The sequence below is a fragment of the Centrocercus urophasianus genome, unplaced genomic scaffold (genome assembly GCF_019232065.1).
Source record: "Centrocercus urophasianus isolate 14NV4802_14NV808 unplaced genomic scaffold, USGS_Curo_1.0 seq_17, whole genome shotgun sequence".
NCBI classification, from domain to species: Eukaryota; Metazoa; Chordata; class Aves; order Galliformes; family Phasianidae; genus Centrocercus; species Centrocercus urophasianus.
The window spans coordinates 149715-174183 of record NW_024884722.1 but is presented as its reverse complement, the minus strand read 5'-3'; the positions used below and the strand labels follow the sequence as shown (position 1 = coordinate 174183).

Below are 24469 nucleotides of genomic sequence, written 5' to 3'. Positions count from 1 at the left end.
AGCATTACTGAAAGTGTCTACCTGCCCAAAATTATCAAGATGCTTCCAGGCCTTCAAAGGTTAAAATAAGGATGATAATGATGGATGGACAACTAGGAATAGTGAGCTTCATTAACTTAATGGAATATATTGTTGGGGAAGAAAGCGCAGTGCGGTGCTTGTGACTGTGGGTTACGGTGCTGTGACTGTGACTCGCCAGAACATGGAGGCGCTTCAGGCTCACGAATTCCAGAAGTTGCTCCCTAGTTTTAACTGTTGCAGATCTGATTCAGTCAGTGGCAGGAGTTGGGCAGTTAAGCGTGAGGCTGGTTTGGAGTTTAATCGAGCGTCTTCTCGCAGTTGGCCGTTAACACATCGGTCAGAGTTCAGATGCATCTCCTGGAGAGTAGTGAGAAGCCCAGAGGTAGTTCTGATCAACCTGAACGTAGTATCAGTAAATGAGTGTCTTGCTGGTTCATGTGTCACATGGTTGTGATTGCTTTCATCTAGATATTGACTAGATATAAATAAAGGAAATGGTTTTAATAGTATTGTTCCAGGTCAGTGATTTAATAAAATGGCTGCTTTTATTTTAGGAACTCGTAATGACCATTTTGTTAAAGTGTGCAGCAAGAAAACAGATGAGATATGTAAGCTGTATTTTTTCCATCCCTTATCTATCATTTTTCCCAAATGATAGATAATGGATACCACCCAAGGCATTAGCTTACTGCCATAAGGCTTCCAATTTAGTGAATTATGTACAGTAGACAAGTCAGTGTTTTGCTGGAATTTTAGGGGAATTTATTTTTTTCCTGTAGCTTTTATCCAAGATGAAGTCAGATATTCTTCATAAATGCAGAAATGTTTTGCGGTTTCATGCAAGACGTGAAATGGATTTTTGTTGAATTTAGCAGCATTGGCTTTGGAAATTCAGGGCGAACAGTAGTACAGAGATTTTGTGTATTTCTGTATATTTCAGGGGGAAAAAGAGAACTAAGTATGTTTTAAAGGTGCAGTAATGGCTGAATTTATATCCTTTCGGTACTGTTTTGGGAGATGAATGTGTTTATAAATAGAAAAAGAAGAAAGCAACAAGTTAAGAAAACTCTTCCAAGTGCTTAACAGTTCTGAAGGTGGGCATAATGAAGAGAACTCTGCGTATATTTAGCCGTGAGGATCACTGATCGTTTCCCCTTGTGTTAGCTGCCGGCAGCTCAGGCTGGGCTCCTGGTCGCGCTGCAGGAGCCGCTGCTCAGCCAGGTTCTGTGTGTGTCCCGCTGCCGAGTGCCCTCCCTGGGGCTGTGTCCCACCTGCCAGGCTGCTGCTGGGTTAGCAAGAGCTGCCCTGAGAGCTGTGCAGCCCCAGCCCAGCCCAGCGTGCAGCCCAGCCTGGGCAGTGCGTGTCAGGAGTCACGCGGGCGCCATTTTAGTTTCAGGGGGAAGAGCGATTATACTCTCATTATTTGTCAGTGTGCTGACAAACATACTGCTGTGTCACACGTTGCATCGAGGGTTTTGGAGAGGAATTCCAGTGCTGGTTGTGAGCACTGCTGGTAACGTCCCTTTCTGGTCCAATGAGTGTGCGTGCTCTCCAAAATCATAGTATTCTGATACCAGCAGTCTTCATTGGTCTGATTTGGGATGGGTAATGATGAGAATGGACTTTGTCTCAAAAGGAAGAAGAGGAAGAGTAAAAATTAATAGTGCATCTTAACATCCAGCACAACATCTCCCTCTTTTTTCTGACTAAAGAGAGTGAGAAAGGCCTCTCCAGAGGAAATAAAGAAGAAGTTATTACAGCTCTCACTTTTTGTGGCGTATGAAAAAGCTTTCTGTATGTTAAACAGTCTTGTGGACATCTGGCATGATTGGTTTTAATCTGCTGACTAAAAAGTCAGGATTAAATCTTGCTTTACACCTCTTTGTATTGCAGTCAGTAAAGTGACAGAGCTGCACTGAAACAATGGCACTACTTATTCCACCCAATATGCCATGTGGTAGATCGCCCCTTTTTCAGCACCACTTCTCTGCAAAGACAATGCAGCATCTGGTGGGGTTTTCCTGTGTCCAAGATATTTTTTGTCAGTAATTTCACTCAGCCGGCCTGCTTAGCTCTCCCCTGGTGCTACTTTTTGAGATGGGGTTTGCCAAACTCAGTGGCAAGAGGTCAGGAGGCCAAAGTGATGAATTTTTATGTGCCTGTTCCTTGTGTTTCTGCTCAGTCATGATTCTTTGCGCGCTGTACTGCCTCTGAAAGGGAGCCACAGCCAGCAATTTGTCCTCATGGGCCACAGAGAATGGGGCGGCAGATGAGTTAAAGCAGCATGTATGACTCGGGACGGAGACGCACACAAATGTTGTCTTATGGCAGAACAGAACACTCCTGTCACCATTCAGAGCAAGAGGTGCTGGGGAGATTTGTGGCCTGTTGGCTTTCGATCAAATGACAAATGAATTTAACAGCACTTAGAGACACAGTGAAAAGAACAGTACTTCTCCAACCCGTGCACAGCTGTTAGCCTCAAAATTATGTCACATTAACACTTTTGAACCTGCGTTATTCCTCTGTCTGCATAATTGAGATCTCTGTGTGTTTCTCCTGTGCTATTTTAAGGAAAAGCATTCTACGTGTGTTTCAGAAATTCTATACGCTATGCTACCTGATCATTTGCCCAGTTGGACCCCATCCCCTCCCAATGAATCTGTGACCCACTGAACAGGAGCAAGGAAGCTGCCCTTCCGACAGCACATTCTGTCCTCTCTCAGTGATGCTCTGCAGCACCCAGTGCTGTCAGTGAGCCGGGGATCTGTGTTTGCTGCTGCTTTAAATTCTGCTGCAGCCCCAGTCAGTGGCATGAAGTTGCTCTTCCTCCACATCCTTCTCTCTCTCTGACCAGCTGTGTCCCTCCACGTGGTCCAGGGCTGCACTGTGGTTTGCTCTTGGTCAGCAGCTGAGGTTAGACCCATTTTGTGGGGAGATTGTAATGCATGACCCTTCATTTGTACACCAGCAGAAATGACACCAAAGAGGTAGCTTTGCAGTGAAAGAATGCAACACAGCCATCCTTGTCCGTGTGCTCCAAGCTGCTTGAACGAACTGGCTAAGAAGGGCCACCGGTACTTCATCTGCTGAATTCATCTTCCACTTCTAAAGTGAATAAAGGAATAAATGGTGTGGTACGAGACAGGGAGCAGATCCAGTGGGACGGGAATGAGATATAGCAAGGTGAAAGAGAGTCAAGTCAGGGAGGCTAGGTAGGAAAAGAAGGGGGGAAAGTGCCATGAGGCAGCTTGTGTCTCACCAACAAGGCACCACCTGATCAGCCAAGTTCTTGTCTCACTGTAACACTGAGCAGCACACCCCAATTATTAGCAGTGAAGTTCAATTTCCATTTGAAAAACTTGTTCAGATGCCATGCTGAGGTGCAGGCAGCCCAGGGCATGCTCCAGCCCCTCCTGCCATGCTGCCTTCTGCAGGTCTCCGAACCAGTCTTTGCTTAAGGGCTGGCTGATTTTGATGTTGTGGATTGTAGGAAGAAAAAGAATGCTTCATACTTCTCTGTTTCTCACTTTGTGTTTTGAAGCATCTAGTGGTATAAATTTCAGGAAGTTTTGTAATTTGATTTCAGAATCACCCAACACTTCTCGTTTTAAAAGTCCGCTCCAGTTTCTGATTCTGAGAATAAGCTCAGTAGAACTCAAGCACGAAGGTATCATTGAATAGTGGATCAAGTTTATGTCATAGATTGCATAGGTGGTAGCTGGTGTGTATGTGTACTTTTTGGAAGCCAGATATTCTCACTTCACTGGCTAAGCCTTGATCTGGAGCCATGTCACATTATTGATTTCCTCCAAAATACCCCATTAATTTAAAGGGCAAATTTGCTCCAGAAATTGCTTTTTTTAAGCGGTGTTTATTAGAGGAAAAGAGTACTGTGTGGGAGAGTTTTTGAGGCATGCTGCTCGTTCCAGATGAGACAGCGTGGAACTCTCTGCTGTGCAAACGTGGTGCAGGAGGCACAGCCCAGCACCGTGCTCTCATCTGTCCCCAGCGAGCTGTGACAGTAAGCATGCTCCTTGCAAGGCTGGGAAGAATAAAGCTGGCAGCCTCCAATTACTTGGAACCCGGCAGTTCCTTAAAGTAAGTCAGGAAAAGCCTTAGAATTTTGCTGGGTGCTGACTGAAATTTTTGCTATGTTGTTTCTTACTGTTATTGGAAACAAATATGGAAGTGGCAGAAACAATAACACCATCAATACAAACAAAGGCAAATGTTAGCACTCCGAGGCGATTGCAAAGCACAGAGGAACACATAGGGTTTGCAGGTTATTTTCCTTTTAAAAAGAAAAGAAATAGAAAGCTCTTCGTTGCAGTGTTAGATAAAAGCAAGCTTAGCTACAAGGAGAGAATCTGCCTTTTACCTCATTTCTCCCCAGTTCAAGGGAAGAGGAGATTTTACATTTCTTTACAGAAACAGATTTACATCACAGAATCTGTGTGCTTCATCAAATTCTTTGCTTAATGGAAACAATGCATGCAATCCTCTGCCGGGTCAGCGGGGTAAAAAAGCAGGTAAGAACTGAGGGGTTGTCCAACATGGGGTGTTTTGGGGTGGTACTCCTGTTTGGCCAAAAATGGCTGAAGCAGTGAGAGGGAGGTAATAGAGTAATATGTGAATAAATTCCACAAAGTCCACAGATTATGAGACAGGACAACATACTTGCACATTTCCATAGGAACAGTTGGCTGCCCCAGTTCCTGGAAAAAGTGAATCATTGTCTCCCACAGAGAACTCCCACAGGACAGCCCTCCATGTGATGTAATGATGCTGTGTAACCAGGGAATGAGGAAAGGGGCTTCTCTGGTAGACCACTGCAAAGTTCCAAGTTTTCATCAAATTTGCAACTTCTTATCTGTGTCAACAAGTGAATTTAAACTGAGAGCCTAGCGGGGAGGGGAGTTTGGGAAGGGAGGATGGGTAACACATGGCCGTCATTTCACCATTGCTTGTATTTCTGATGCACGCAGGTGACAAAGAATTCAGAGTAAATTGTTTATGAACAGATGTGTAGATGCTTAGCTGAACCTAGATATTGGGATCACAGGCAGGAAAATGAAATGACAATAAAGAAAGAGGGAACCTGACCAGAAGGAGTTGGGTAGAGAAAACTAGAGGCTGACCTCCATAACAGGGAATGTGTGTGGTGGAAAGGAGTGCAATCCTGGTTTTTGAATTCTTAGAGATACACCTGACTGGAAAAGAAATTAGCAAGGAAACAAAGAGGAATGTGTTTAATGAAAAAAAAAAAAAAAGTCATATCATACCAGTATTTTTTTTAAAAGTTACAAAATGAGAGACTGTTTTATGTGCAGAAATGTTTAGGACAGAGCACCACAAAGTGTCTACGAAAGTCTCTTTCCTGTTTGAAAATATGGAGTGGTAGAAGATTTCATGGGGAAAAAATTAAAGAGCGTGAAAAAGTATTTTTTCTTTCTCTTTGGACTTATTTGGATGAGCAAGTGGTAAGCAGGGATCCGTATCTGAAATGTTTTAAGCCAGCACAGTACACAGTACAGAGAAGCACCTAGCTGAGCAGACTGCCTCGCGTCAGAACAAAACGACGTTAGGAGAGTTCATAACCAAAACGAGGCAAGTGAGATTTCAGCACCAGTGGTTTATAAATTTAGCAGTGTATATAGGTAGTCAGGTTGGATTATGGTAAGTATCTAACAAACTGAACTGTGTTACTGCTAGCCGTGCTGCAGATGCCAAGAGGTATTTCCCTCAAAAGCAGTCAGAAGTGTATGTCCTGGGTGAAAAAGATGCCGGAAGGTGATCCTGTCTCTGGGACAGAGCTTTAATGGCATGCAGTTGGGTGCTCAGCTCTTCCTTCAAGATGTCTAAGAGTCATCTTGAGGATGAAGAGCAATCTCTAAGAGTCATAGCAGCAGAGGCTTTTGTCCTGAGCTCAGATTCTCCTCTGATGAATTTTAAAGAGGCATCATTGCCACCAACTGCATGCACAGAGCAGAGCTGCAGGAAGCGGGGCACAGCCAGCGTGGTGAGCGTGGGGCACAGAGCTGGCGGTGCTGGTGGTGGGCACAGGACGCAGAGCTGGCAGTGGACACGGGGCACAGCCACCCTGCTGAGCACACGGCCACGTGCACAGCTGGGCAGAGGTGTGCTGCTAGCTGAGGCCTCTCAGTCTGTCCAGTGCAGTGTCTTGAAAACTAATGGAAATGGGCTCGCATTGCCTACTATTACACTCTGATACCATTGTCATGAATTATCTGAAGTTTTGGACAAAAAGATGCATGTAATTATGATCTCCAGGCAGCTAGTTTCGAATAGAGCCCAAAGAAGTGCCGGTCGTTCCTAGTGACGGTTTGTTTTACAGACACAGGAGATGCAGCAGTGCAGGAAGCTCTCGTGCCCCGTCCCACCTGCTGCCTCCGCCACGCCTGCGGCCCTGGGCGCAGCTCATTGCAGTGCTGCTGTTCACAGAGAGCCACTTGCACGTTAGTACTTAATGTTGCTTCTCATTAATACTTCTTCGTATCTGTCCTTTATTCAGCAAATGTGTGTCTCAGTGCTGAGTAAAATTTCTGCTCCTGGAAGCTCATCCATGTAAAAAGCGTAGAAACTTTGAGACGCTGTTGATATTTCTGTATAGTTCGTATTAACACGAGTAAAACTGCAGTCGAAGGGATATTTTTTTCTCATAGAAACAACTGTCAGTTCACTTAAATGGGATTTTATCATTGTGCACCAGTGAATTTAGCTGTGTAATTGCCCTTCTTACTGCAGGGTGTGGGTGAGGGCCTCTGTGTGGTTCTGGAGTGTCCTGCAGCAGGTCTCCAAAGGCAGAGTTTAAAGAGTACAGCGATAACTGTCCTGCAGCAGACTCCATATCTTCACTGACTGAGAAAGGCATATTTAACACCTGGAAGTTGTAATTCTCTTTTTTAACTATAACCACATGACCTGATGAATTTACTTCACAAAATTTCCGGGGCGTATTTCCAATACCCCAGAAATCACATCCACCCTCCCCAGAGGAGGAGGAGCCCAGATAGACAGATGTTCCTGTTGTTACAGAAGTTGTGCGTCTTTTACCTCAGTGTTTGTTTCAAATACAGTTTGCATCCAGATAATAATTAAAAAAGCATTTGATTATCCTAATTTAATAAGTACCAGGTTGATGTTACTTTTTCAGCAGCATTTCACTTTTGTAATAGATTATACATTTTCCTCTGTCTTTTCCATCTTGCCAGAGTGCCCAGAGTATTTTAGATGTTCTGGATTTGGTTCTCTTGTGTTCAGGACTTAACTGGCTCAGTTCGGCCTTCAGACCGCTCTTTCTCTTGTTACTTTTTAGCAAGAAAGACGTGTTGAGCCACGTAGCTTACTAGAAATTGCGACTGTGACAATTGCTGAACTTCTTTGTTACACAGGAAAAATGTATGTTCTACTTTTTAATAAGACTTCAAAGTAATAAGTTCTGGAAGAGTGTTCATGCCATCAGGAAAAACAGCACGCATCTCTAGATTCAGGAGGCAAAGGCGATTGTGAAATTGAGGTCAGAATGTGCTTGGATGCCTCCTTTTCTGTTTCTGGTGTGGTTACAGGTGCGCGGTGCCAAGAGGCGGACCTGGGACAGCAGGGCTGCGGGGTGGGACATCAGCTGCCCTTCTCAGCACTGCGCAGCTCGCGGGGAGCAGCGCTGTGCTTCACAGCTGCTCAGCGTTCCGTGCGCACACAATATAAAATGCAGTTGCATCATAAGCGATGAATAACAGAATAGTGTGCATACGTGTAGTGTATTTAATTGTGCTTTAATGTCTTTATCTCTTGAAAATGTAAATATGCAGAAATACAGCCTTGAACATTTTCACTTGGTGTGTGAATGCAGCAGTAGATGCTGAAGGCTTATACTGTAACAGGCTGCAGAATTTAGACAGAATTGTAGATTAGTTGCTATCAGCACTAAAACCCTTCCTTCCTGACTTTTTCTGATTGTACATATTGGTTATGTTCTAAGGCAGTTATCAGAAGTGGGATGGCTGTGTTTTACAGCTCGAGGCAGACCAATTATTGCCAAGGATTATTTTTAAAATGCTGTCAGACCTCGGCACAGTGAGAGCTGTGGGCAGAGCCGGCTGTGTCTGCGAACCAGAGCTGAGTGCGGGCACCTCTTTCTACAAATTTTGTTTTAAAAAAATGATAATGATTTAAAAGAAAGAAAAAAAAGATCACTCGCGTAGAGGGGTTTTGATGTCTGATTTCCCTGTATTCTAACTTTGCAAAAGAGCACCTTTGAAGGAACACCCAAAAAAGAAACTCCGTGTTTTCATCGCATTTTGGTTTTCTTTACCGGCAACAAAACGTCCCTTCATAAGTAGCCCTGTCTCAAAAGGCGCATGTTCCCCCGAGTTTTCTGCTTGGGTGACTACGACTTTGTAGAAACTGAAAGGAGGAGGAAAAAAGGAATGCTCCGGCTTGTATAAGAAATGAACCTTTGCCCAATCACTTTTTGTCCGGGAATAAGGTAACTTTTTGTGCATGTGAAATTTGAAAGCAATGAGATATGTGGGTCCTTTCTCTTTATTGGTTCTCAAGAGTCGATCGCGGGTTTGTTTTTTTTTTTTCTTCTTTTCGAGCAAGCCTGAAGTTGTGAGATAAAGCAGCTCAGAAAAAAAATGTTCTCAAGCAGATGCCTTTAAGAGACAGAAATCATGAATTTCTTGAATTGCAACCACTCCGGGGGTGGCTACAATGACTTTTTGACAGTGACAGTAACTCTGCCTTGTCTTTTCGAGCCCTTCTTTGGCCCATTCACTCTGGAAAGCTGCTTAAGGGCACTTAAGCGCATTAGCATTTGGATGCTCGGGGACCGTATTGACCCTCATTTGGAAAGTTTAAATGAGTGAAAGATGGAGCGATTTGTTAGGGCTTTAGAAACCGGCTTTAGAGAGCGGCGGGTTTTCCGCTTTGGTTTGTTCGGGTGCTTGTTCTAATCTGGTGCGCTGTTTAAAGGCGACCAGACTGATTTGTGACACATGAGCCCCAAGCGCTATTTTTTTAGTCTTGACCCGATTAGCTAATCTGTGCTCTGCATTTCAATGGCGGTATCGAAGGGCCTGCGCGTTGGGAATGACTCGCTGCTGGATTACCTCATCGGGAGCCGCCTGCGGACGCAGATGGCAAAACATTAATTACGTGTAGAAACGAAGAGAGCGGGGCCGAAGGTAAAAACGGCGGCGATGCGAGAGAAGAGCGCGGCGGTGCACGAGGCGCAGCGCGGGAAGCCGCACGGCAGCGGTGCGGTTGCTTGCAGCGTGCTGCCGGCCCCGTGCTCTCCTCCGGCACCGTCCAGGAGCGCTGCGGGGCTCTGCCGAGCGCGGAACGCTTTGCTCAGGGGACGCACGCGCTGTCCGCCAGTGAAAGATGCCGTTTGCCGCGCATCTGTAGGCTGCCTGGGCACGTGGGCACGGCAGATCTGGGGTGATAGGAGTTGGAGCTGGATGTTCGTGTCCACAGAGTGCCTGTCTGGGAGGGAAACAATCGCGAGCAGCCTTCTAGGCGAGGACGTGCTGTGTTCGGTGAGGTGGGGTCAGCACTGGTTCAGTTTGCAGAGCTGAGTTAAAGAACTGATAGGTGTATTTCATCCTTACTGAATCACACCCAGATTACTGTCCTTCAAAAATGAAATCACTCCACTTTTCCTTTTTCTTTGTACTGTGAAAACACATAGGCCCCTTTATACAGGATCATTCTAATGACTTTTTTTTTTCTTTTTTTTTTCTTTTTTTTTCCTAAATGAGAAGGTTTTCATACGGTTTCCACTCTTATCACTGGAAACCTGAGCTGAGATCTGGATTGCTTGGAAGCATATGGACTTTTTAAAAAATATGTGCCTGGCATCTCTTTCAAATGAAGTCTTAATAGGGAACTGGGAAGTAAGCTGTTGCTGTAAGCAAGATATGATGTCTGATGGATACTGTGCTTGGAATAATGAATCACAATGTATGTATTTATATTTTTGTAAGAAAGAAGTGTGTGGTGGGATGTGAAATTTCCCATTAAAAGAAATCGTATTGATTTTATAAGTGAATATTTTGCAAAATAACAGTCTGTTCTCTGACCATTATTACAAAGAATGAAAGAGGCAGAGTAGGAAAGGCACCTGTTTCCTCATTGACTGAATTCTTGAGTGCACTCTTGGTAAGAACTTCTATCAAAATGATCCTTTATTCAGAAAGATCATCTTTACCAGTGTCCTTATCCTGTGCATAGATACTGTGAGCTGCTGGAGGCTAGACTATGGCAAGGGAAACCAGGCTGCTTCCCACGAGTAAGTGCCCACCTTGGCCATTTTCTGTCTGTCATTGAGTAACAATTAGATGTACACAACTCCCCTTTTGTCTTCTGCCTTGAGCTTCCCAGCAGCCCAGACAAACGGGTCAGAGAAGCACCACACACCATCTGATAGCATTGCCCATGCTGGATAACTTCATGTAATGAAGCCTGCGTACCCCGCAGTTATGATATAGTCTCTCTCTGCATTTTAAAGCACTTAACACCATTATAAAAATATGGGTTCTATGAATCTAAAGTGTGTTTTTAAGTTAAATACATGCCTAACTACTTTGCTGAGGTTCCAGGCTTTCACCTGTCACAGCAGAGCAGAGCACACCCCACAGGCAGCCAGCCCTCTGGGTCCCCTTTCCTTGCCATTACAGCTGGGCCACAGCTTGGCCAGTCACACAGGAGCCAGGGCCTGATGCCTCTGGGATTCAAACCCCGAGTCTAAGGAAGTGTTAACTGATAGTACGTGTTAGACACACAGTCATCAAAATACCTAAATACTCTTATTTAAAACAATGGTGCATGTGCAATTTGCTATCCAGAATGAACTTTGAAAGTTACTGTCAGATTGTTAAATGTTCCTGAGATCTTTAAATTATTCTTGGGGCACTCATTCACAATGCAGACGTTTTGGCCAATGAGTTAAGCTGCAGGAACTGTAGTGCCAAGGTACTCATCAGCTTTTAAAAATATGGTACATAAACAAATAGTACCGTAGAGTCACTGACTGTAGGAAATGGCTTTTGAGAATGTTCACAAGTCACGTGTGATGCAGTGTCAGACCTGTGACAGAAGCTGTGTGCGCAGCAGTAAGCCAGATGAGTATGTTTTATTTCATTGATACTGTCTTGTATTGTCTCTCTCTCTCCAAACAGTTTATCAGTTTTTTGTTTTAAACCCATCGTAAATTGAAAATCAGTTAAATTAGCAGTACTTCGTCTGCTGACCTACGGCAAATCATACTTTCGGATGGGTGTTGGGTCTGCCCTTGAAGATGCATAGATTGATCAAATTCAGCAAGATATGGCCTTACCTTTCATTTAAATGAGCTCCCCTTTCTCCCTTTGTGTTTCTTATTAGACGCTATGTGCGAAGGCTACAATGCAGACTGTCCGGGCAGCTGACACAAATGAAGTAGTCAAGCTAATATTTCGTGAATCCGATAATGACCGAAAGGTAAACAACATAATGCCCTCTGTACCTCCTGGGTAAATAGAAGCGTTGTTGAATGTTCACTTTCTTTTCTGCAGAGCACGAATATAGTTGTTTCAAACTGTTAATTTAAAGGGAGGGGAGGGATACGTATTGTCACACCTAATGCTCAGTTAATTGGATTTTTCTAACTGATTGCCAGTCAACTAAATGGGCAAGCTGACAAGCAGCTCTAGGCACTCAGAGGCGCTGTATTAAGGGCTGCATGTATCCAAAAGGGTCCCTGAGTTTTTCTGACCTTTCTCCTCTATTTTTTTTAGGTTATGCTACAATTAGAAAAGAAGCTGTTTGACTATTTTAATCAAGATGTTTTTAGAGATAACAATGGCACTGCGGTAAGTTCATTACTGTTGAAGGAATAAGTTGGAAACTCACGTAAAAATTGCGTTTCTATCAACCCTTACCAACCCTTACCTTGTTAGTCCTCCTGTCTACAGAATGAGAAGAGATCGTTCATCTGGCTTGGTCACTGCTCCAACTTTCTTCCACAGTACAGCTTCTTAACTTTTGTATCTGTTTGTTTACCTTCTTTTCCATAGAAAAAAATATTTCAGTGAAATTCATGCTGCTTCCCATGTTGTATCTATCTTCTATTTCATATTTCTTCAGATATACGGTTTCTTTACTGATTCTTCATTGTGCATTTCCCGAAAACTTACGAAAAACCTTTAATGAAAATACCTGTGTCTTCTGAGTGTACGGAATGAGTATATGAAGGAGTAATGGAATGTGTGAAAAAATGAAATAGAAGGCTCAGACCCTGCGGCAGATCAGCACTGTTGAGGCAGTTATATGGGGCTTAGTAAGGGGAAGCAGACAGGGAGCACAAACCTTTTGATGTGTAATGAGGACTGCGTTCTTTCTGCAAAGAATGTTTTTTTATAATCTTTGAGGTTATTTTACTTTAAAATGTAGCCACTTCACTTTGGAAAATTTCTATACGGCTGCTTGTAGTATTCTCAATTTCATCAAAGGTTCCTAGGGGTTAGGTATGTGAAGGAGAAACATGAAACATCCAGAATAGAAAACACAGAATGTTAAGCACGGACAGCATGCTGATCAGGAATGTACATGCTGCACATGGAGCCTTATTGTGGATTTTGTTGGCCTGGCACTCTGCTTGTGCAAACTGTCCCACCTTCACTGATTCAAGAATTAAGCTCTTTTTTTCATATCTAGGTCTGCCTATATGTGCAGGAAGTAGTGGCATTCACACGTTGAATATTCTGAGCTACTCCAGAAGGGCAGGCAATACAAAACAAGCAAAACCTTCAGACAACTCAGTGTTTTGTGGAGACTGTGTGTATCAAAGCAATTTGTTCTGGCTGACAAGTTAGCCAAGCTTCCCAATCCTTTCCTAGGGTGCCTGAATTTTATCTTCCTTCCACACATCAAAATGAAAGAAGACACAAGATTAGGCTTTTGTGTCTCAGCTCCATGGAGGGTTCCCCACCTCTGGTGTTTGCCAGCCTGTACCAGTTCACAGTGTGCATGCTGACACGGTGTGCTGCTATGTTTTGTGTAGGAAAGGGATGTACGCAGCACTCTTGACTCTCCCTTCTCTCTCTTCTTCTACCTGCAATGTATCTTTTTGCTGCTCATAGAGAAGCAGGTTGTTCGGAGGGCTGTCTGCAGAGATACAGGGCAAGGAAGACAGGTGAAGCCCTTTTACTCACCCTCTCTGATTGAAAGTTGACTTGCACCTAGATGGTTAATCCCACATGAAAATCTAAGATCTCACTCATTTCTTGGAGTCAGAGCAGTTGGATGAGACTGACTCGTTAAGAAAATGGTGTTCCTTATTTAAGCACTTGTTAGCATCCATCCTACTTATTGGGACTGCTGTCCCCACCTAAGGCCCATCTTTCAGCTGTGGCATATAATCACCACAGAAGATATCTGCATAGGCAGGAAATCTTAAAAACGCAGCTACTGTGAGAAAACTTTGTTGGTTTCTTTCCCTCTCTCTTTTTTTTTCTTGTAGTTTTAGAACTACTAGAAAACTACTGCTGTAGTTTTAGAGCTATTAGAAGGTGAAAACATCATTGGGAAATAGGTAGCAATTGGGTTTTTTAGTGACAAAGTAGCTTTTAATACAAAGTAACACTAATCTATAAACCATAGATAAATATATTTTTTTCTCTGTATTTTTTACTATTATTATCTTTTAGATTTCTTTAAATAATTCAAAATGTTTGTAATTTTGATTTTAATTTTTTTTTTACCCAGTACGTTTTTGAAGCTGAGCAGAACTGTTCGTGTTGCTGCCGTTTGCCATATCCTCAGTGGCATTTCAGATAAAGCTGGTTGGCTTTACATACGTGAACGCAGTGTGGAAAGGCATAAGCAGAATCCCACTTAAGCACATTCCCTTTCTAAATCAGCAGTCATTTCATTTGTGCATCAAGAAGGGGGAAATCTTCCAGATCAAACATGGAAGGAAAAGATAAACGATATAATGAGCCATTGGAGATAATCTAATCTTCATGGTCTAGTTAAACACACAGCACCATGATCACTAAAAACAAACTACCTATCTAAAAGGATAAATGTCTCTGTGCCGAATTCAACCCAAAAAATCCATCGCATCCTTCATCAACCACCGGTCTTGTACCAGCCTGACAGAAATTTAATTCAAGCTGGCTCCTGAAAATAATTATTGTATTTTAAGAGTAGTAATCATTGGTCGGGACATGATTGAATGTGTCCATGCCTATTGACTTTTTCTATGATTTATAGCTTTGTTTAGTCGATATTCCCATCGAAATTGTATAATTAATTATAAGTGGGGCTGTCAGGTCTGCAGGATGGAGTGCCCTGATGAGTATTTGGGAAGATTAAATTTTCCTTAGCTGTACCAATGCAAGGCTTGGGAATTTTCACAGCACTATGGCTGTTGGATAAAGATGTTTTCTGTGTGTTTAGCAACTGCTTTAGCTCAAAACCCATTGATTTTTCTGATTTTTTTTTTATTTTTTCTATCAGTGTGGTGTCTCTTCAGTAACAGTGGAATGTTTAGAGATGTGACAAGAGCTGGCAAATATTTATTATCAACAGGCTACTTCATCATTGTCCATACACAGTTATTCCTTCTTTTTTACATTGTAATCGACAAAAAGAATCTTAAGTTGTATTTACGAAAATGAATATTTTTATGAAAAATCTGGTATAGATACAAATTATCTGTTCAACAGAAATTCCATTCGAAACTCATGCAGTCATCTATGAGGTCTGATTTTTCCAGACGTATCTGTAGCTTATTCCAAAGTTATCTTAGTGAATATTTGTATTCATTACCTCAAAGCACAGTGACCATTCTGTATCATTTTATTTCAGAAAAGAACGCCCATGAGTTGTGGGCAAAGAAATTACTCTTAGCTGACCTGGTGATGGCTTATCCCTTTCAAGAGGCAGCAGATCCCGGCTGGGAGCAGTGCCCACATCCATGCCACACCTTTTCTGTGCTCACATTCCTCACCCCCAAGGAGCACGAGGAGCTCCCACGCATGAGAGGACGTGGGGAATGCCTTTCTGCATAGACATCCCGAGTGGTTCTGCAGGGCTTTTCACTATCTCTGGCCTTATGCTAACCCACCAGAATGTCACTCACTTAAAACTTGAGTGTAGTTTTGATTTGTCAGCTCTTAAGTGAATGAAGTTGTCATATTGATGGTTCCAGGAAAGTAGCAACATGCAGGGAATTCTCAAATAAATCTACACTATTATCATTTTTTTTTCAAATTCCTTAATTATTGATTATAAATCAAGCTATAGCTATTTTTTTTTCGTTTTCAAAAAAGTGTTGTACTTGGGCATTACCTATTAATTTCAAAATATTCTAAAGAAAATCAAGGCAGGAGTAATCAAAAAAGAATGATAATTGTCTTATTGTTATTACAGAAGAACCGTGAGCTCTTTTACAGGTCAAGGGGTGACCGACTGGAGAAAGGCTTTGTGGAGAAGGCACTGGGTGTTTTGGTGGGCGACAGGTTGGCATGAGCCAGCAGTGTGCCCTTGTGGCCAAGAAGGCCAATGGGATCCTGGGATGGGCTAAAAAGAATGTTGCCGGTAGGTTAAGAGAAGCAATCCTTCTCTACTCTGCCCTGGTGAGGCCACATTTAGAATGCTGTGTCCAGTTCTGAGCTCCCCAGTTCAAAAAAGACAGGGATCTCCTAGAAGCAGTCCAGCAGAGGGGCTACAAAGATGGTGAAGGGCCTGGAGCATCTCCCATATTTGGAAAGTCTGAGTAACCTTGGTCTGTTCAGCCTGGGGATAAGAAGACTGAGGGGCAGTCTGAAAAATGTTTATAAATATCTAAAGATGGGAGGCAGTTGGATAGGGCCAGGCTCTTATCGGCGGTGTGCAGCGACAGGACGAGGAGCAGTGGCCTAAAACTTGAACATAGGAAGTTCTGTACAAACGTGTGGAAGAACTTCTTTATGGTAAGGGTGACAGAGCACTGAAACAGATTGCCCAGAGAGCTTGTAGAGTCTCTTTGTATGGAGATATTCAGGACCTGGCTCGATGCCTACCTATGTGGCCTGTTGTGGTGTATCTGCTTTGGCAGGGAGTTGTACTCGGTGATTTCTTGAGGTCCCTTCCATCCACTGCAATTCTATGATTCTGTGAGTTGAATGCTCTGTCTTCAGTAGTCAGTTAAATAAATACTGAGTGAGAGCTTAAAACCTCTTAATGGCTGCAGGAGAATGATTACATCATTAGGAATCATTTTATAATCTTTAACCACAATCAGAAATGAGAATGAAATGTACATTCATATGTTTCATATTAAACATATTAAAGAATCAATCTAGATGGAAACTAACATATTTTCCTTGAGATTTTGATCATTACTTTGCAGTGAAAGTGATCAATTAATTTATTTTCTCAAGAGTTGGACCAGCTGTTATTTCTACTAAAGTCACAATCTGCTTTGTCTGATGATGTTCATGGAACCTGGTGATTAATTACGTAACTGTGCTTACTCTGATTTTCCTGCTTCCTTCTTGCTCCTGGGCTGGTGGCCCGTTCTCTGCTGATGGCTTCAGCTCTGACAGGGGTGCCTGCCTTAGCAGTCCTTTGTGCCGGCTGCTTCCCTGCCTCTGCTACCTGGAGGTGCAAGAAGTTAGTCTGAAGCTGCCCATGGTTCTGTATCTCCTGAGTAGCTAGGTAGGTCAGGGGACACTGTTGTTCTTATCAACATTAGTTCCATAACAGATTAGAATCATAGAATCATAGATTCAGGATAATTGTGCAGGAAAGCGCAGTGATCTCCAGACTACATATATGGAAGTGGTTTCATTTCTTACCTTATTTGTTGTTATGATGAAAAAAAAAAGAAAAAAAAAAGCAAAGGGTTTCATGTTGTTGTTGTTGGACAGATATCCTTCAGTAATCCTGGAGAGTAAATTTCTGTGATGAGTACATTTTTATTCAATGTCTGTGTTCTGAACATAATCAGTCTTTGAGGGTAGATCCCTTTTATTCTGTGTGTCTATTTGGTTTTGACTATACGATACAATATAGGAAGAAAATTGCAACGTGCTATAAAAATGGATTGAGTTATAAAGGTCTTGTTCTCCCTATGCCAAGTAATGATTTAAAGTGATGTTATTATGCTAATTAGCTTAGGGGTGTTTTTGCAAACGTTTGAGGCAAACATACTTTTAGATGATGAGTAATTTCTTCGTGTTTTTTATTTTAATGTTCTTGAGAGATCTGAAAGGATATGGGCATTGAGAACAAAAGGTTAGTCCATGAGGGACCTTTATTAAGCTTTTTGTGAGAATATGTGTGCTCGTGAAGGTTAAGGATCTGGCATCACTGAAAATGTATTAATCAGCAGACAAGATATAGCACAATGCACTCTTCCCAATGGCCTTGGCTCTGACCCTTTTAAAGATAATGGGAATACTGTCCACTAAGAACTAGATTAGGACGATCAAGTGCATTTCATCAGGGTTTGACTTGAACCATGATCCCAGAGGTGAAAAGGCAGAGGTTTATCCACTGAGCCAACCAGCCCCTGTCCAGATAAAATCCTGAATATGATGTATAAGGGCAAATTAGGATAAAGGAAGGAAATTGATTGCTTAGGATCGTTGTTCCCTAGGTCTGATCATGAAGAAATCCTATGCGTCCTGAAACTGTGTCTTTTAGTTAAGTCATCTGAGATGGCTGATTTTCATAAAAACAATGCTCTCCTCCTGTAGTCAAAAAATAGTATTCCCATGCTTATAATTGCATTTGCTCAAGGTAGTGCTTAGTTGATGCACAAATTGGATACGCTGCAGAGACGGAATGACATCCGTAAATTCTTCTTGCTAACAAACATACATGTAAATGCAGACTACACACACAAGTCAGACTGGATGTGCTGACTTGACTGGCTAGGGGAACCCACCACCTAACCTGGTCATGACCAGTGTCTGCACTCAGACAGAGCTTCTAAAGGAAGAAGCACCTGTGCAGACCGTGGTCTATCTGAAGTGTTTGGACCTTTCTTCCGGAGCAGAGGTGAGTGGCAAACTCACCTGTGTTAGATGTGCTCAGGTGGAGGACCTCCTACAACAGCTGACTGACCTGCAGAAGACAGTCAAAAAGCTGTGTGCTATCAGGGAAGCAGAGATAGAGGGAGTCAGCCAGACTTACTTGCAGCCTGCGTTGAATCCACAGACCGGGGCCAAATATCCCCAAACTCCCCCACTGGCATATCCAGTTGGAGGGGAAAGAAACAGTGATGAGAAATGGTAAATTGCCAGGAGAAAGACTAACAAGAGGAAAAAGTCTGTCTCAAAGCCTGAGGTGACTCTGCCTGGTTCTCCAGGCTAAGAAGGAAGAAGAAACAATAGCAGGTAAATCATCTGATCTGAATAAGGCAGCCAGACCTGCTCCTCATTGCATAACAACTGCTGCAACTTAGAAGAAGTGACAGGTGATGTTGGTGATTCCCTTCTGAGGCATGCAGAGGCATCCACTTGTCACCCCGGACCGCTATCTAGAGAAGTCTGCTGCTTGTCAGGGGCCTGCATCAAGGACATGACAGAGGCTGCCAGACCTTGCATGTCCCACAGACTACTATCCCACTGCTGTTGTTTCGTATAGGCACCAGTGGCACAGCTGTCAGAAACCTGAAGAATATCAAGGGGAACTACAAGGAGCTGGGAGCAGCAGTGAAGAACTTGGGAGCACAGCTAGTCTTCTCATCAATCCTCCACATTAGGGGATTGGGGAGGAAAAGGACTGACAGAATTAAGAAAAGCAACAAATGGCTAAGGGAGTGGTGTTGTGAGCAGGGCTTTGGCTACTTATGTCATGGAACTAATTTTGAGAATTCTGCTCTTCTCAGGATAGGATGGGGTTGATCTGTCAGACAAGCGGAAGACCATCTTTGGCAGCAAGCCTTTCCAATTTAATCAGGAGGGCTTTAAACTAGAGTTGCTGGAGGAGGGGATCCTCAAACCATTACACTTGAGGCTGACAATGGTAATAGGTGGCCTGGGCATGGAGTAGGATCACAGGCCAGTAAGGCAGTACAGCATAAGGGAACTTTAATTGGTAAATCAGCCTCAATGGGAGCCCAACTCCCATTAAGTGCCTTAACACCAGTGCAAGGAGCATGGAAAACAAACAGGAGGAGCTCTTTACCAAGTTCTTTACCAAGAGAATGGTGAGGTGCTAGAGCAGGGGAAGGTGACATTGTAGTGGGAATCTGCTATAGGCTGCCTGATCAAGAAGACTGAGTGGATGAGACCCTTTACAAACAGATAGGAGCAGCTTCACATTTACCAAACATGGTTCTCATGGGGGACTTCAACCACCCCGGTACCTATTGGAGAGACAACACAACAGTGCACCAGAAGTCGGAGAGGTTCCTGGAATGTGTTGGTGATAACTTCCTCTTCCAAGTAGTAATGAAACTCATGAGGAAAGGTGCTGTGCTGGACCTTGTCCTTACGAGTGAGGAGGACCTGGTGAGTAATGTGAAGCTCAAGGGCAGCCTTGGCTGCAGTGACCACAGAATGGTGGAGTTCAAAATCCTTAGGATGTCAGAGAGGGTGTGCAGCAGGCTTGCTATTCTGGATTTCAGGAGAGCAGACTTTGAACTCTTGAGAGAGCTGCTTGGCAGGGTGACATGGGAGAAAGCCTTGGGGGAAAGAGGGGCTGAAGAAAGCTGGTTGGTGTTCAAGAACCATCTCCTTCGAGCCCAGAAGCAGTGCATCCTGGGAAAAAAGAAGGCAGGCAAGAATGCCAGGAGTCCTCTGTGGATCAGCAAGGAGCTCCTGGACTTACTTAAGCTTGAAAAGAGAGTCTATAGGGAGTGGAGGCAGGAACAGGTTACCTGGGAGGGTTGTAAAGAAGTTGCCTGAGCAGCCAGGGATTGGGTTAGAAAAGATAAAACCCAGACCGAATTAAATCTAGACAGGGACATAAAGGGGAATGAGAAGAAATTCTACTGGTATATCAGGGATAAAAAGGTTAGGGAGGGTGTGGGCCCTCTCCAGAAGGAAGCTGAAGACCTGGTCATGAGGGATACAGAGAAAGCTGAGGTGCTCAGTTACTTCTTTGCCTTGGTGTTCTCTGATGGGGGCTCTAGCCACACCACCCAATTTGCAGAAAGTAATGGTGAGAACTTGGAGAAAGTAGATTACCTGCTGCAAGTTAAGATCAGCTTTGAGACCACCTAAAGAACCTGACAGTACACAAGTCATAGAATCATAGAATGGTTTGGGTTGGAAGGGACCCTGATGATCACCGAGTTCCAATCCCCCTGCCACAGGCAGGGACACCAACCTCCTCTTAAGTCCATGGGACCAATGAGATCCATCCATGGGTTCTGAGGGAACTGGCAGATGAGGTTGCCAAGCCACTATTCATCATATTTGGAATCTTATGGCAGTCTGGTGGAGTTCCCACTGTTTGGAAAAGGGAAAACCACCCCCATTTTCAAGAAGGGAAAAAAAATCCAGGGAACCACAAGCCAGTCAGTCTCACTTCTCTGCCTGGCAAGATCATGGAGCAGATCCACCTGAAGACCCTACTAAGGCAGATGGAAAATAAAGACAGGATGATTGATGGTAACCAATGTGGCTTCACCAAGGGCAAGTCATGCCTGATATGATGGAGTCGTGGCCTTTTATGATGGAGTTACAGAGTCTGCAGGCAGCGAGCGACCACGCAGAGCTTCATGTGCCAGGGCTTTTCCTCAGGATGCAAAGGAGGCTCAGTGAGCAGTGTGTACACCACATACTGGGTGGGACAGGAGCCCCTGGGCTGTGGATGGCAGTGCTGTCAACAGTAGAAGGCTCACAGGGTGAATGCTGCACAGTGAGTTTGCAGCCAGCCATATGAAGTGTGCTGCAGCTTCTGAACCAGCTGGTTCCTTCTTTGCATGGACATAGCTGCAGTCTCCTCATTGAGAACCAATTGCCTGAATAACATGGTTCTGAATTAGTTTTGTTAAAACAACAAAAATATCCCCCAGTAAGACTTGGCCTCAGCTGCTTGTCTCTGATGGCAGTGGCAGGAGACTGCCCTTGAAGTTGGTTGTTTCAGCCTGAAGCCAGAGTGGTTAGACCCAGGGTCTCCACACAGGTGAGTTAGGAGAATGGAAGTATATCACTGGAGAGTTGAAGGCGTACATCATCACAAAAGGTTGATGGCACTGTCCAGATCAGTGTCAATGCATGTGTCGGTCACAGGACCAGCAGGTCACTAAATGTCCTGCAGAGAGAGAAATACTGCATGGCATGGACTAATGGAACTGGTTGTTTCAGAGCCTTTTCCACTCGCTGCAGCCCCACGTTCCAGGCACATCCCCTGCAGAGTGCAGTGCCCAGCCCAGCATTGAGCACCATGTGGAGAAGGCACTGCCGGGCCCTGCAGCTCCCCAGCAGGATGGGGCCAGTGCACAGCAGTGTGACAGCAGCCACCGCTGCCAGACCCTGTGAGACCCTGATTTTAAGGGCAGCTTAAAGTCAGACCAGAGCAGAGTTGTATGTAACGTTGTCTTAGATAGGTGGGAGGGATCTGTATTTCCCAGATCCTTGTTTGTAAATCAGTCTATTGCTGAATCAGGCTCTAAATATTTTTCTCAACTGGAAAGCCAAATTAAGTTATTGCATTTCCAGAGTCTTTCAAAAGAAGAGGGCTCTGTACAAGACTGGTGATGGACTTGTGCCCATATATTTTAATTCTCTGAGGCCATTTCTGTATGCTCATCTCCTTTTCTTGGTCTAAAACTTCATTTTCCTTTCACAGCTGTGAATTCTCTGGTGAGCCCTGCAGATGGGTTTGATAAATGCTGCTAATATCACCTTCTGATCTAACAACGCTCTGACTTTGGTCTGTAGGTCTTGATGAGTAATTGCTATTGTTCTACTCCAATGACTGAATTAAGATGCCCTGCCTTAAAGGGTTCATACTTGTGTGGTTTTAGCCAAGGTGGCCCACTGCAGTGCACCGATGGACGTTGACCTTTCCTGAGTGCTGTGTTGTTTTAAATTGAAGCAAGCAAAATTACTTAGATTTCTACACCGGCTAAAGTCTGCTATAATCCTTTGGTTATTGTAGAGCAGAATAATATCCAAATTTAGTGTTGCAGATAAATGTTATCTTCAGCTAAAACTCACGCTGCTTCCCACACACAGCCCCAGCAATTAGGGCCCAAGACTGTGGGCTCCAGGAAGTGAATGTTCCATGATAGTGCTTGTTGACAAGAAGAAGGGAGGGAAAGAACAGAACTCTTCAGCAGTCTTTACAAGCAGACTAAAAACAGCACAGTGTTACACACTGCAGCTGATACAGGCAACAGCTATAATGGTTGCTAATTCTCCTCTACAAAATAGCAAATACTCTTCGGTGCAATTGCAGTCATTCGGTAATTCTGTGCAAAGAACTTCACTGATAGCAAGTCTAGCAAGTTATTTCCTATTTGAGTCAGCAGGAGCTTGCGTATAGAAGCTATCTGAAGGATTTGGCTTATGAAGCATACAGAACAGAAGTATATAACTTCAAACTGCAAAATCGCATCAATAAATTTAATCTGTCTTTGAAATAATATTCTGCCCTGCGATTTTTTTCTCAGTTACAGACCAATGGGTGCATTCTGTGTGCATTCATAATCCCACTGCATGGCTGTATTCGCCCAGGTCTCTGTCTCACAGAGTACAAGCTGTCAATGGTCTTATTGCTTACATGTATGGATGGCATTCTCATTTGGGACAGTTGCAGGCAATAGTCACTGCACATTGTAGACCAAGGACATTTGCATATGTAGCAGAAATGCAAAGTCATGGCCTGAAGCAGTGATGGAGCACCTGTTGGAAGGCAGGGCCAGCCCAGGGGAGCTCAGGTGCATGCAATGCTGCTGAGTGACTGGAAGGGCTGGAGCCAGAATCCACCCCTGCCAGACCTCATTTAAGGGCTGGCAGTGGAGGTCAGGGTATCTTACTGGAGGTCATTACCAAACTGAGATCTTCCAAAGGTAAGCAAAATTTCTTTCTCTGTTTCTGTGTCCTCAGCTGCTGCATTTGGGCTTTTGCTGCAGACAAAGACTTGTCATTCTGCTGTTATTGCTGTACTTTCCATTGCATTATAGCCTCACAACGTGGTATCAGCAACTCAGTGCTTAAAGCAGCCCTTATGTGATCCTTGTTATACTCTATGTACAGGTACATTGGTGAAATTGCTTTTTCAGGAGGGGGAAAAAAAAAGTCTTCTGAATTGTTTGTGACATATTTCTGGAATTAACTTCCAGCCACAGCTCTTCAAAATTTCTGTGTAATTGCTCAAATTATCCCAGAATATCATGGGGAATGTTCAAGGTTTGCTTCTCAAAGATGATCTTGGAATGAGTAAATTAAATGGAACAATATATTGATTTTTGGCTTTAAAGTGAATTTCTTTGTCATTTCTAAATCGTTTAGTGTGAACTGACATACTCCTGTTGCAGCAATAATATTCACAGTGCTGAGCAGTGTACAGTATGTAAATAAGCGAGAAGTTTGTGCTGTAAATATCCATTAATAGAATATGCTTGGGGTAGTTTTTTAAAAGATGGTGGCATATGCTTCAAAAGTAAAGATGCTGCCCTGTGAAATTCTGACTGCTTTTCAGTACCAGGTTGTGTGTATTTTCATAAATTATCTGTAGTGCTCAGGGGCTCCAGACATCCACGTAGCTGCCATAAAGCGAATATAACGAGATGGTTCCTGTGTCAAGATCCATTATTTCTCCTACTAGGTTGAGTTGGAAAGGAGAGTAGCTTCTGTAATTGTGATAAGACCTACTAGTTGTTTTCATCTGTGATCTTTCATTTTGAGATCACGGACTTGAATGAGAACCAAGGTGCAAATACCAAAAAGTGATAGTCAGAGCATGCCCATCTACTGGAAAATGAATGTGAGTTTTCTCAAAATGCACAACTCAAATTTTCGTCACTTCTTGCCCTAGCTTCCCCTGCAGTCTGTGGTGGTACTAGGTAAACAAAGAAGAACTCTTACATGATTTCTCATTGTAGTATCCTGAACATGTGAGGAACTTGCCACTTCCCTCATGAGAATAATCATGTGATCTGTGGTCACGTTTGTACACGTGGTAACAGATATTGTAACTTACCACTTAATATCTAGGACAGAATAAATGCTTTGTTGAAATTAAGTAATGATTCAAATATAGCAAGAAACAAAACATTGTTGAAATAGTTCACTCTATTCAAAATACGTGTCGTTTTACACGTGAGGATGCACTGCCAGCAAAGGACAGCTTTCCCTGTTCATGTGCTTCTGGGCTCCCAGTTGGGTTTGGACACTCAGCTACGTCATCGTGAGTTTTTGGCTTTGTCATTCCTGCTTCAGTTATTTCCTTTTACCTGGGAAAACTCAGGGGCCTGACAAATGCAGCACAC

At 43.5% G+C, this 24469-nt stretch overlaps 1 protein-coding gene across 3 annotated transcripts in view; it reads left to right on the top strand.

The window, feature by feature from the left end:
- Positions 1–24469, top strand: part of INPP5A (inositol polyphosphate-5-phosphatase A) — a 175552-nt gene that overhangs the window by 125294 nt on the left and 25789 nt on the right. For all 3 annotated transcript variants that reach the window (XM_042818501.1, XM_042818502.1, XM_042818503.1), the window contains exons 10-11: positions 11431–11526; positions 11823–11897. In XM_042818501.1, coding sequence (XP_042674435.1) covers positions 11431–11526; positions 11823–11897 — 171 coding nt within the window. The remainder of the gene's footprint in view (positions 1–11430; positions 11527–11822; positions 11898–24469) is intronic.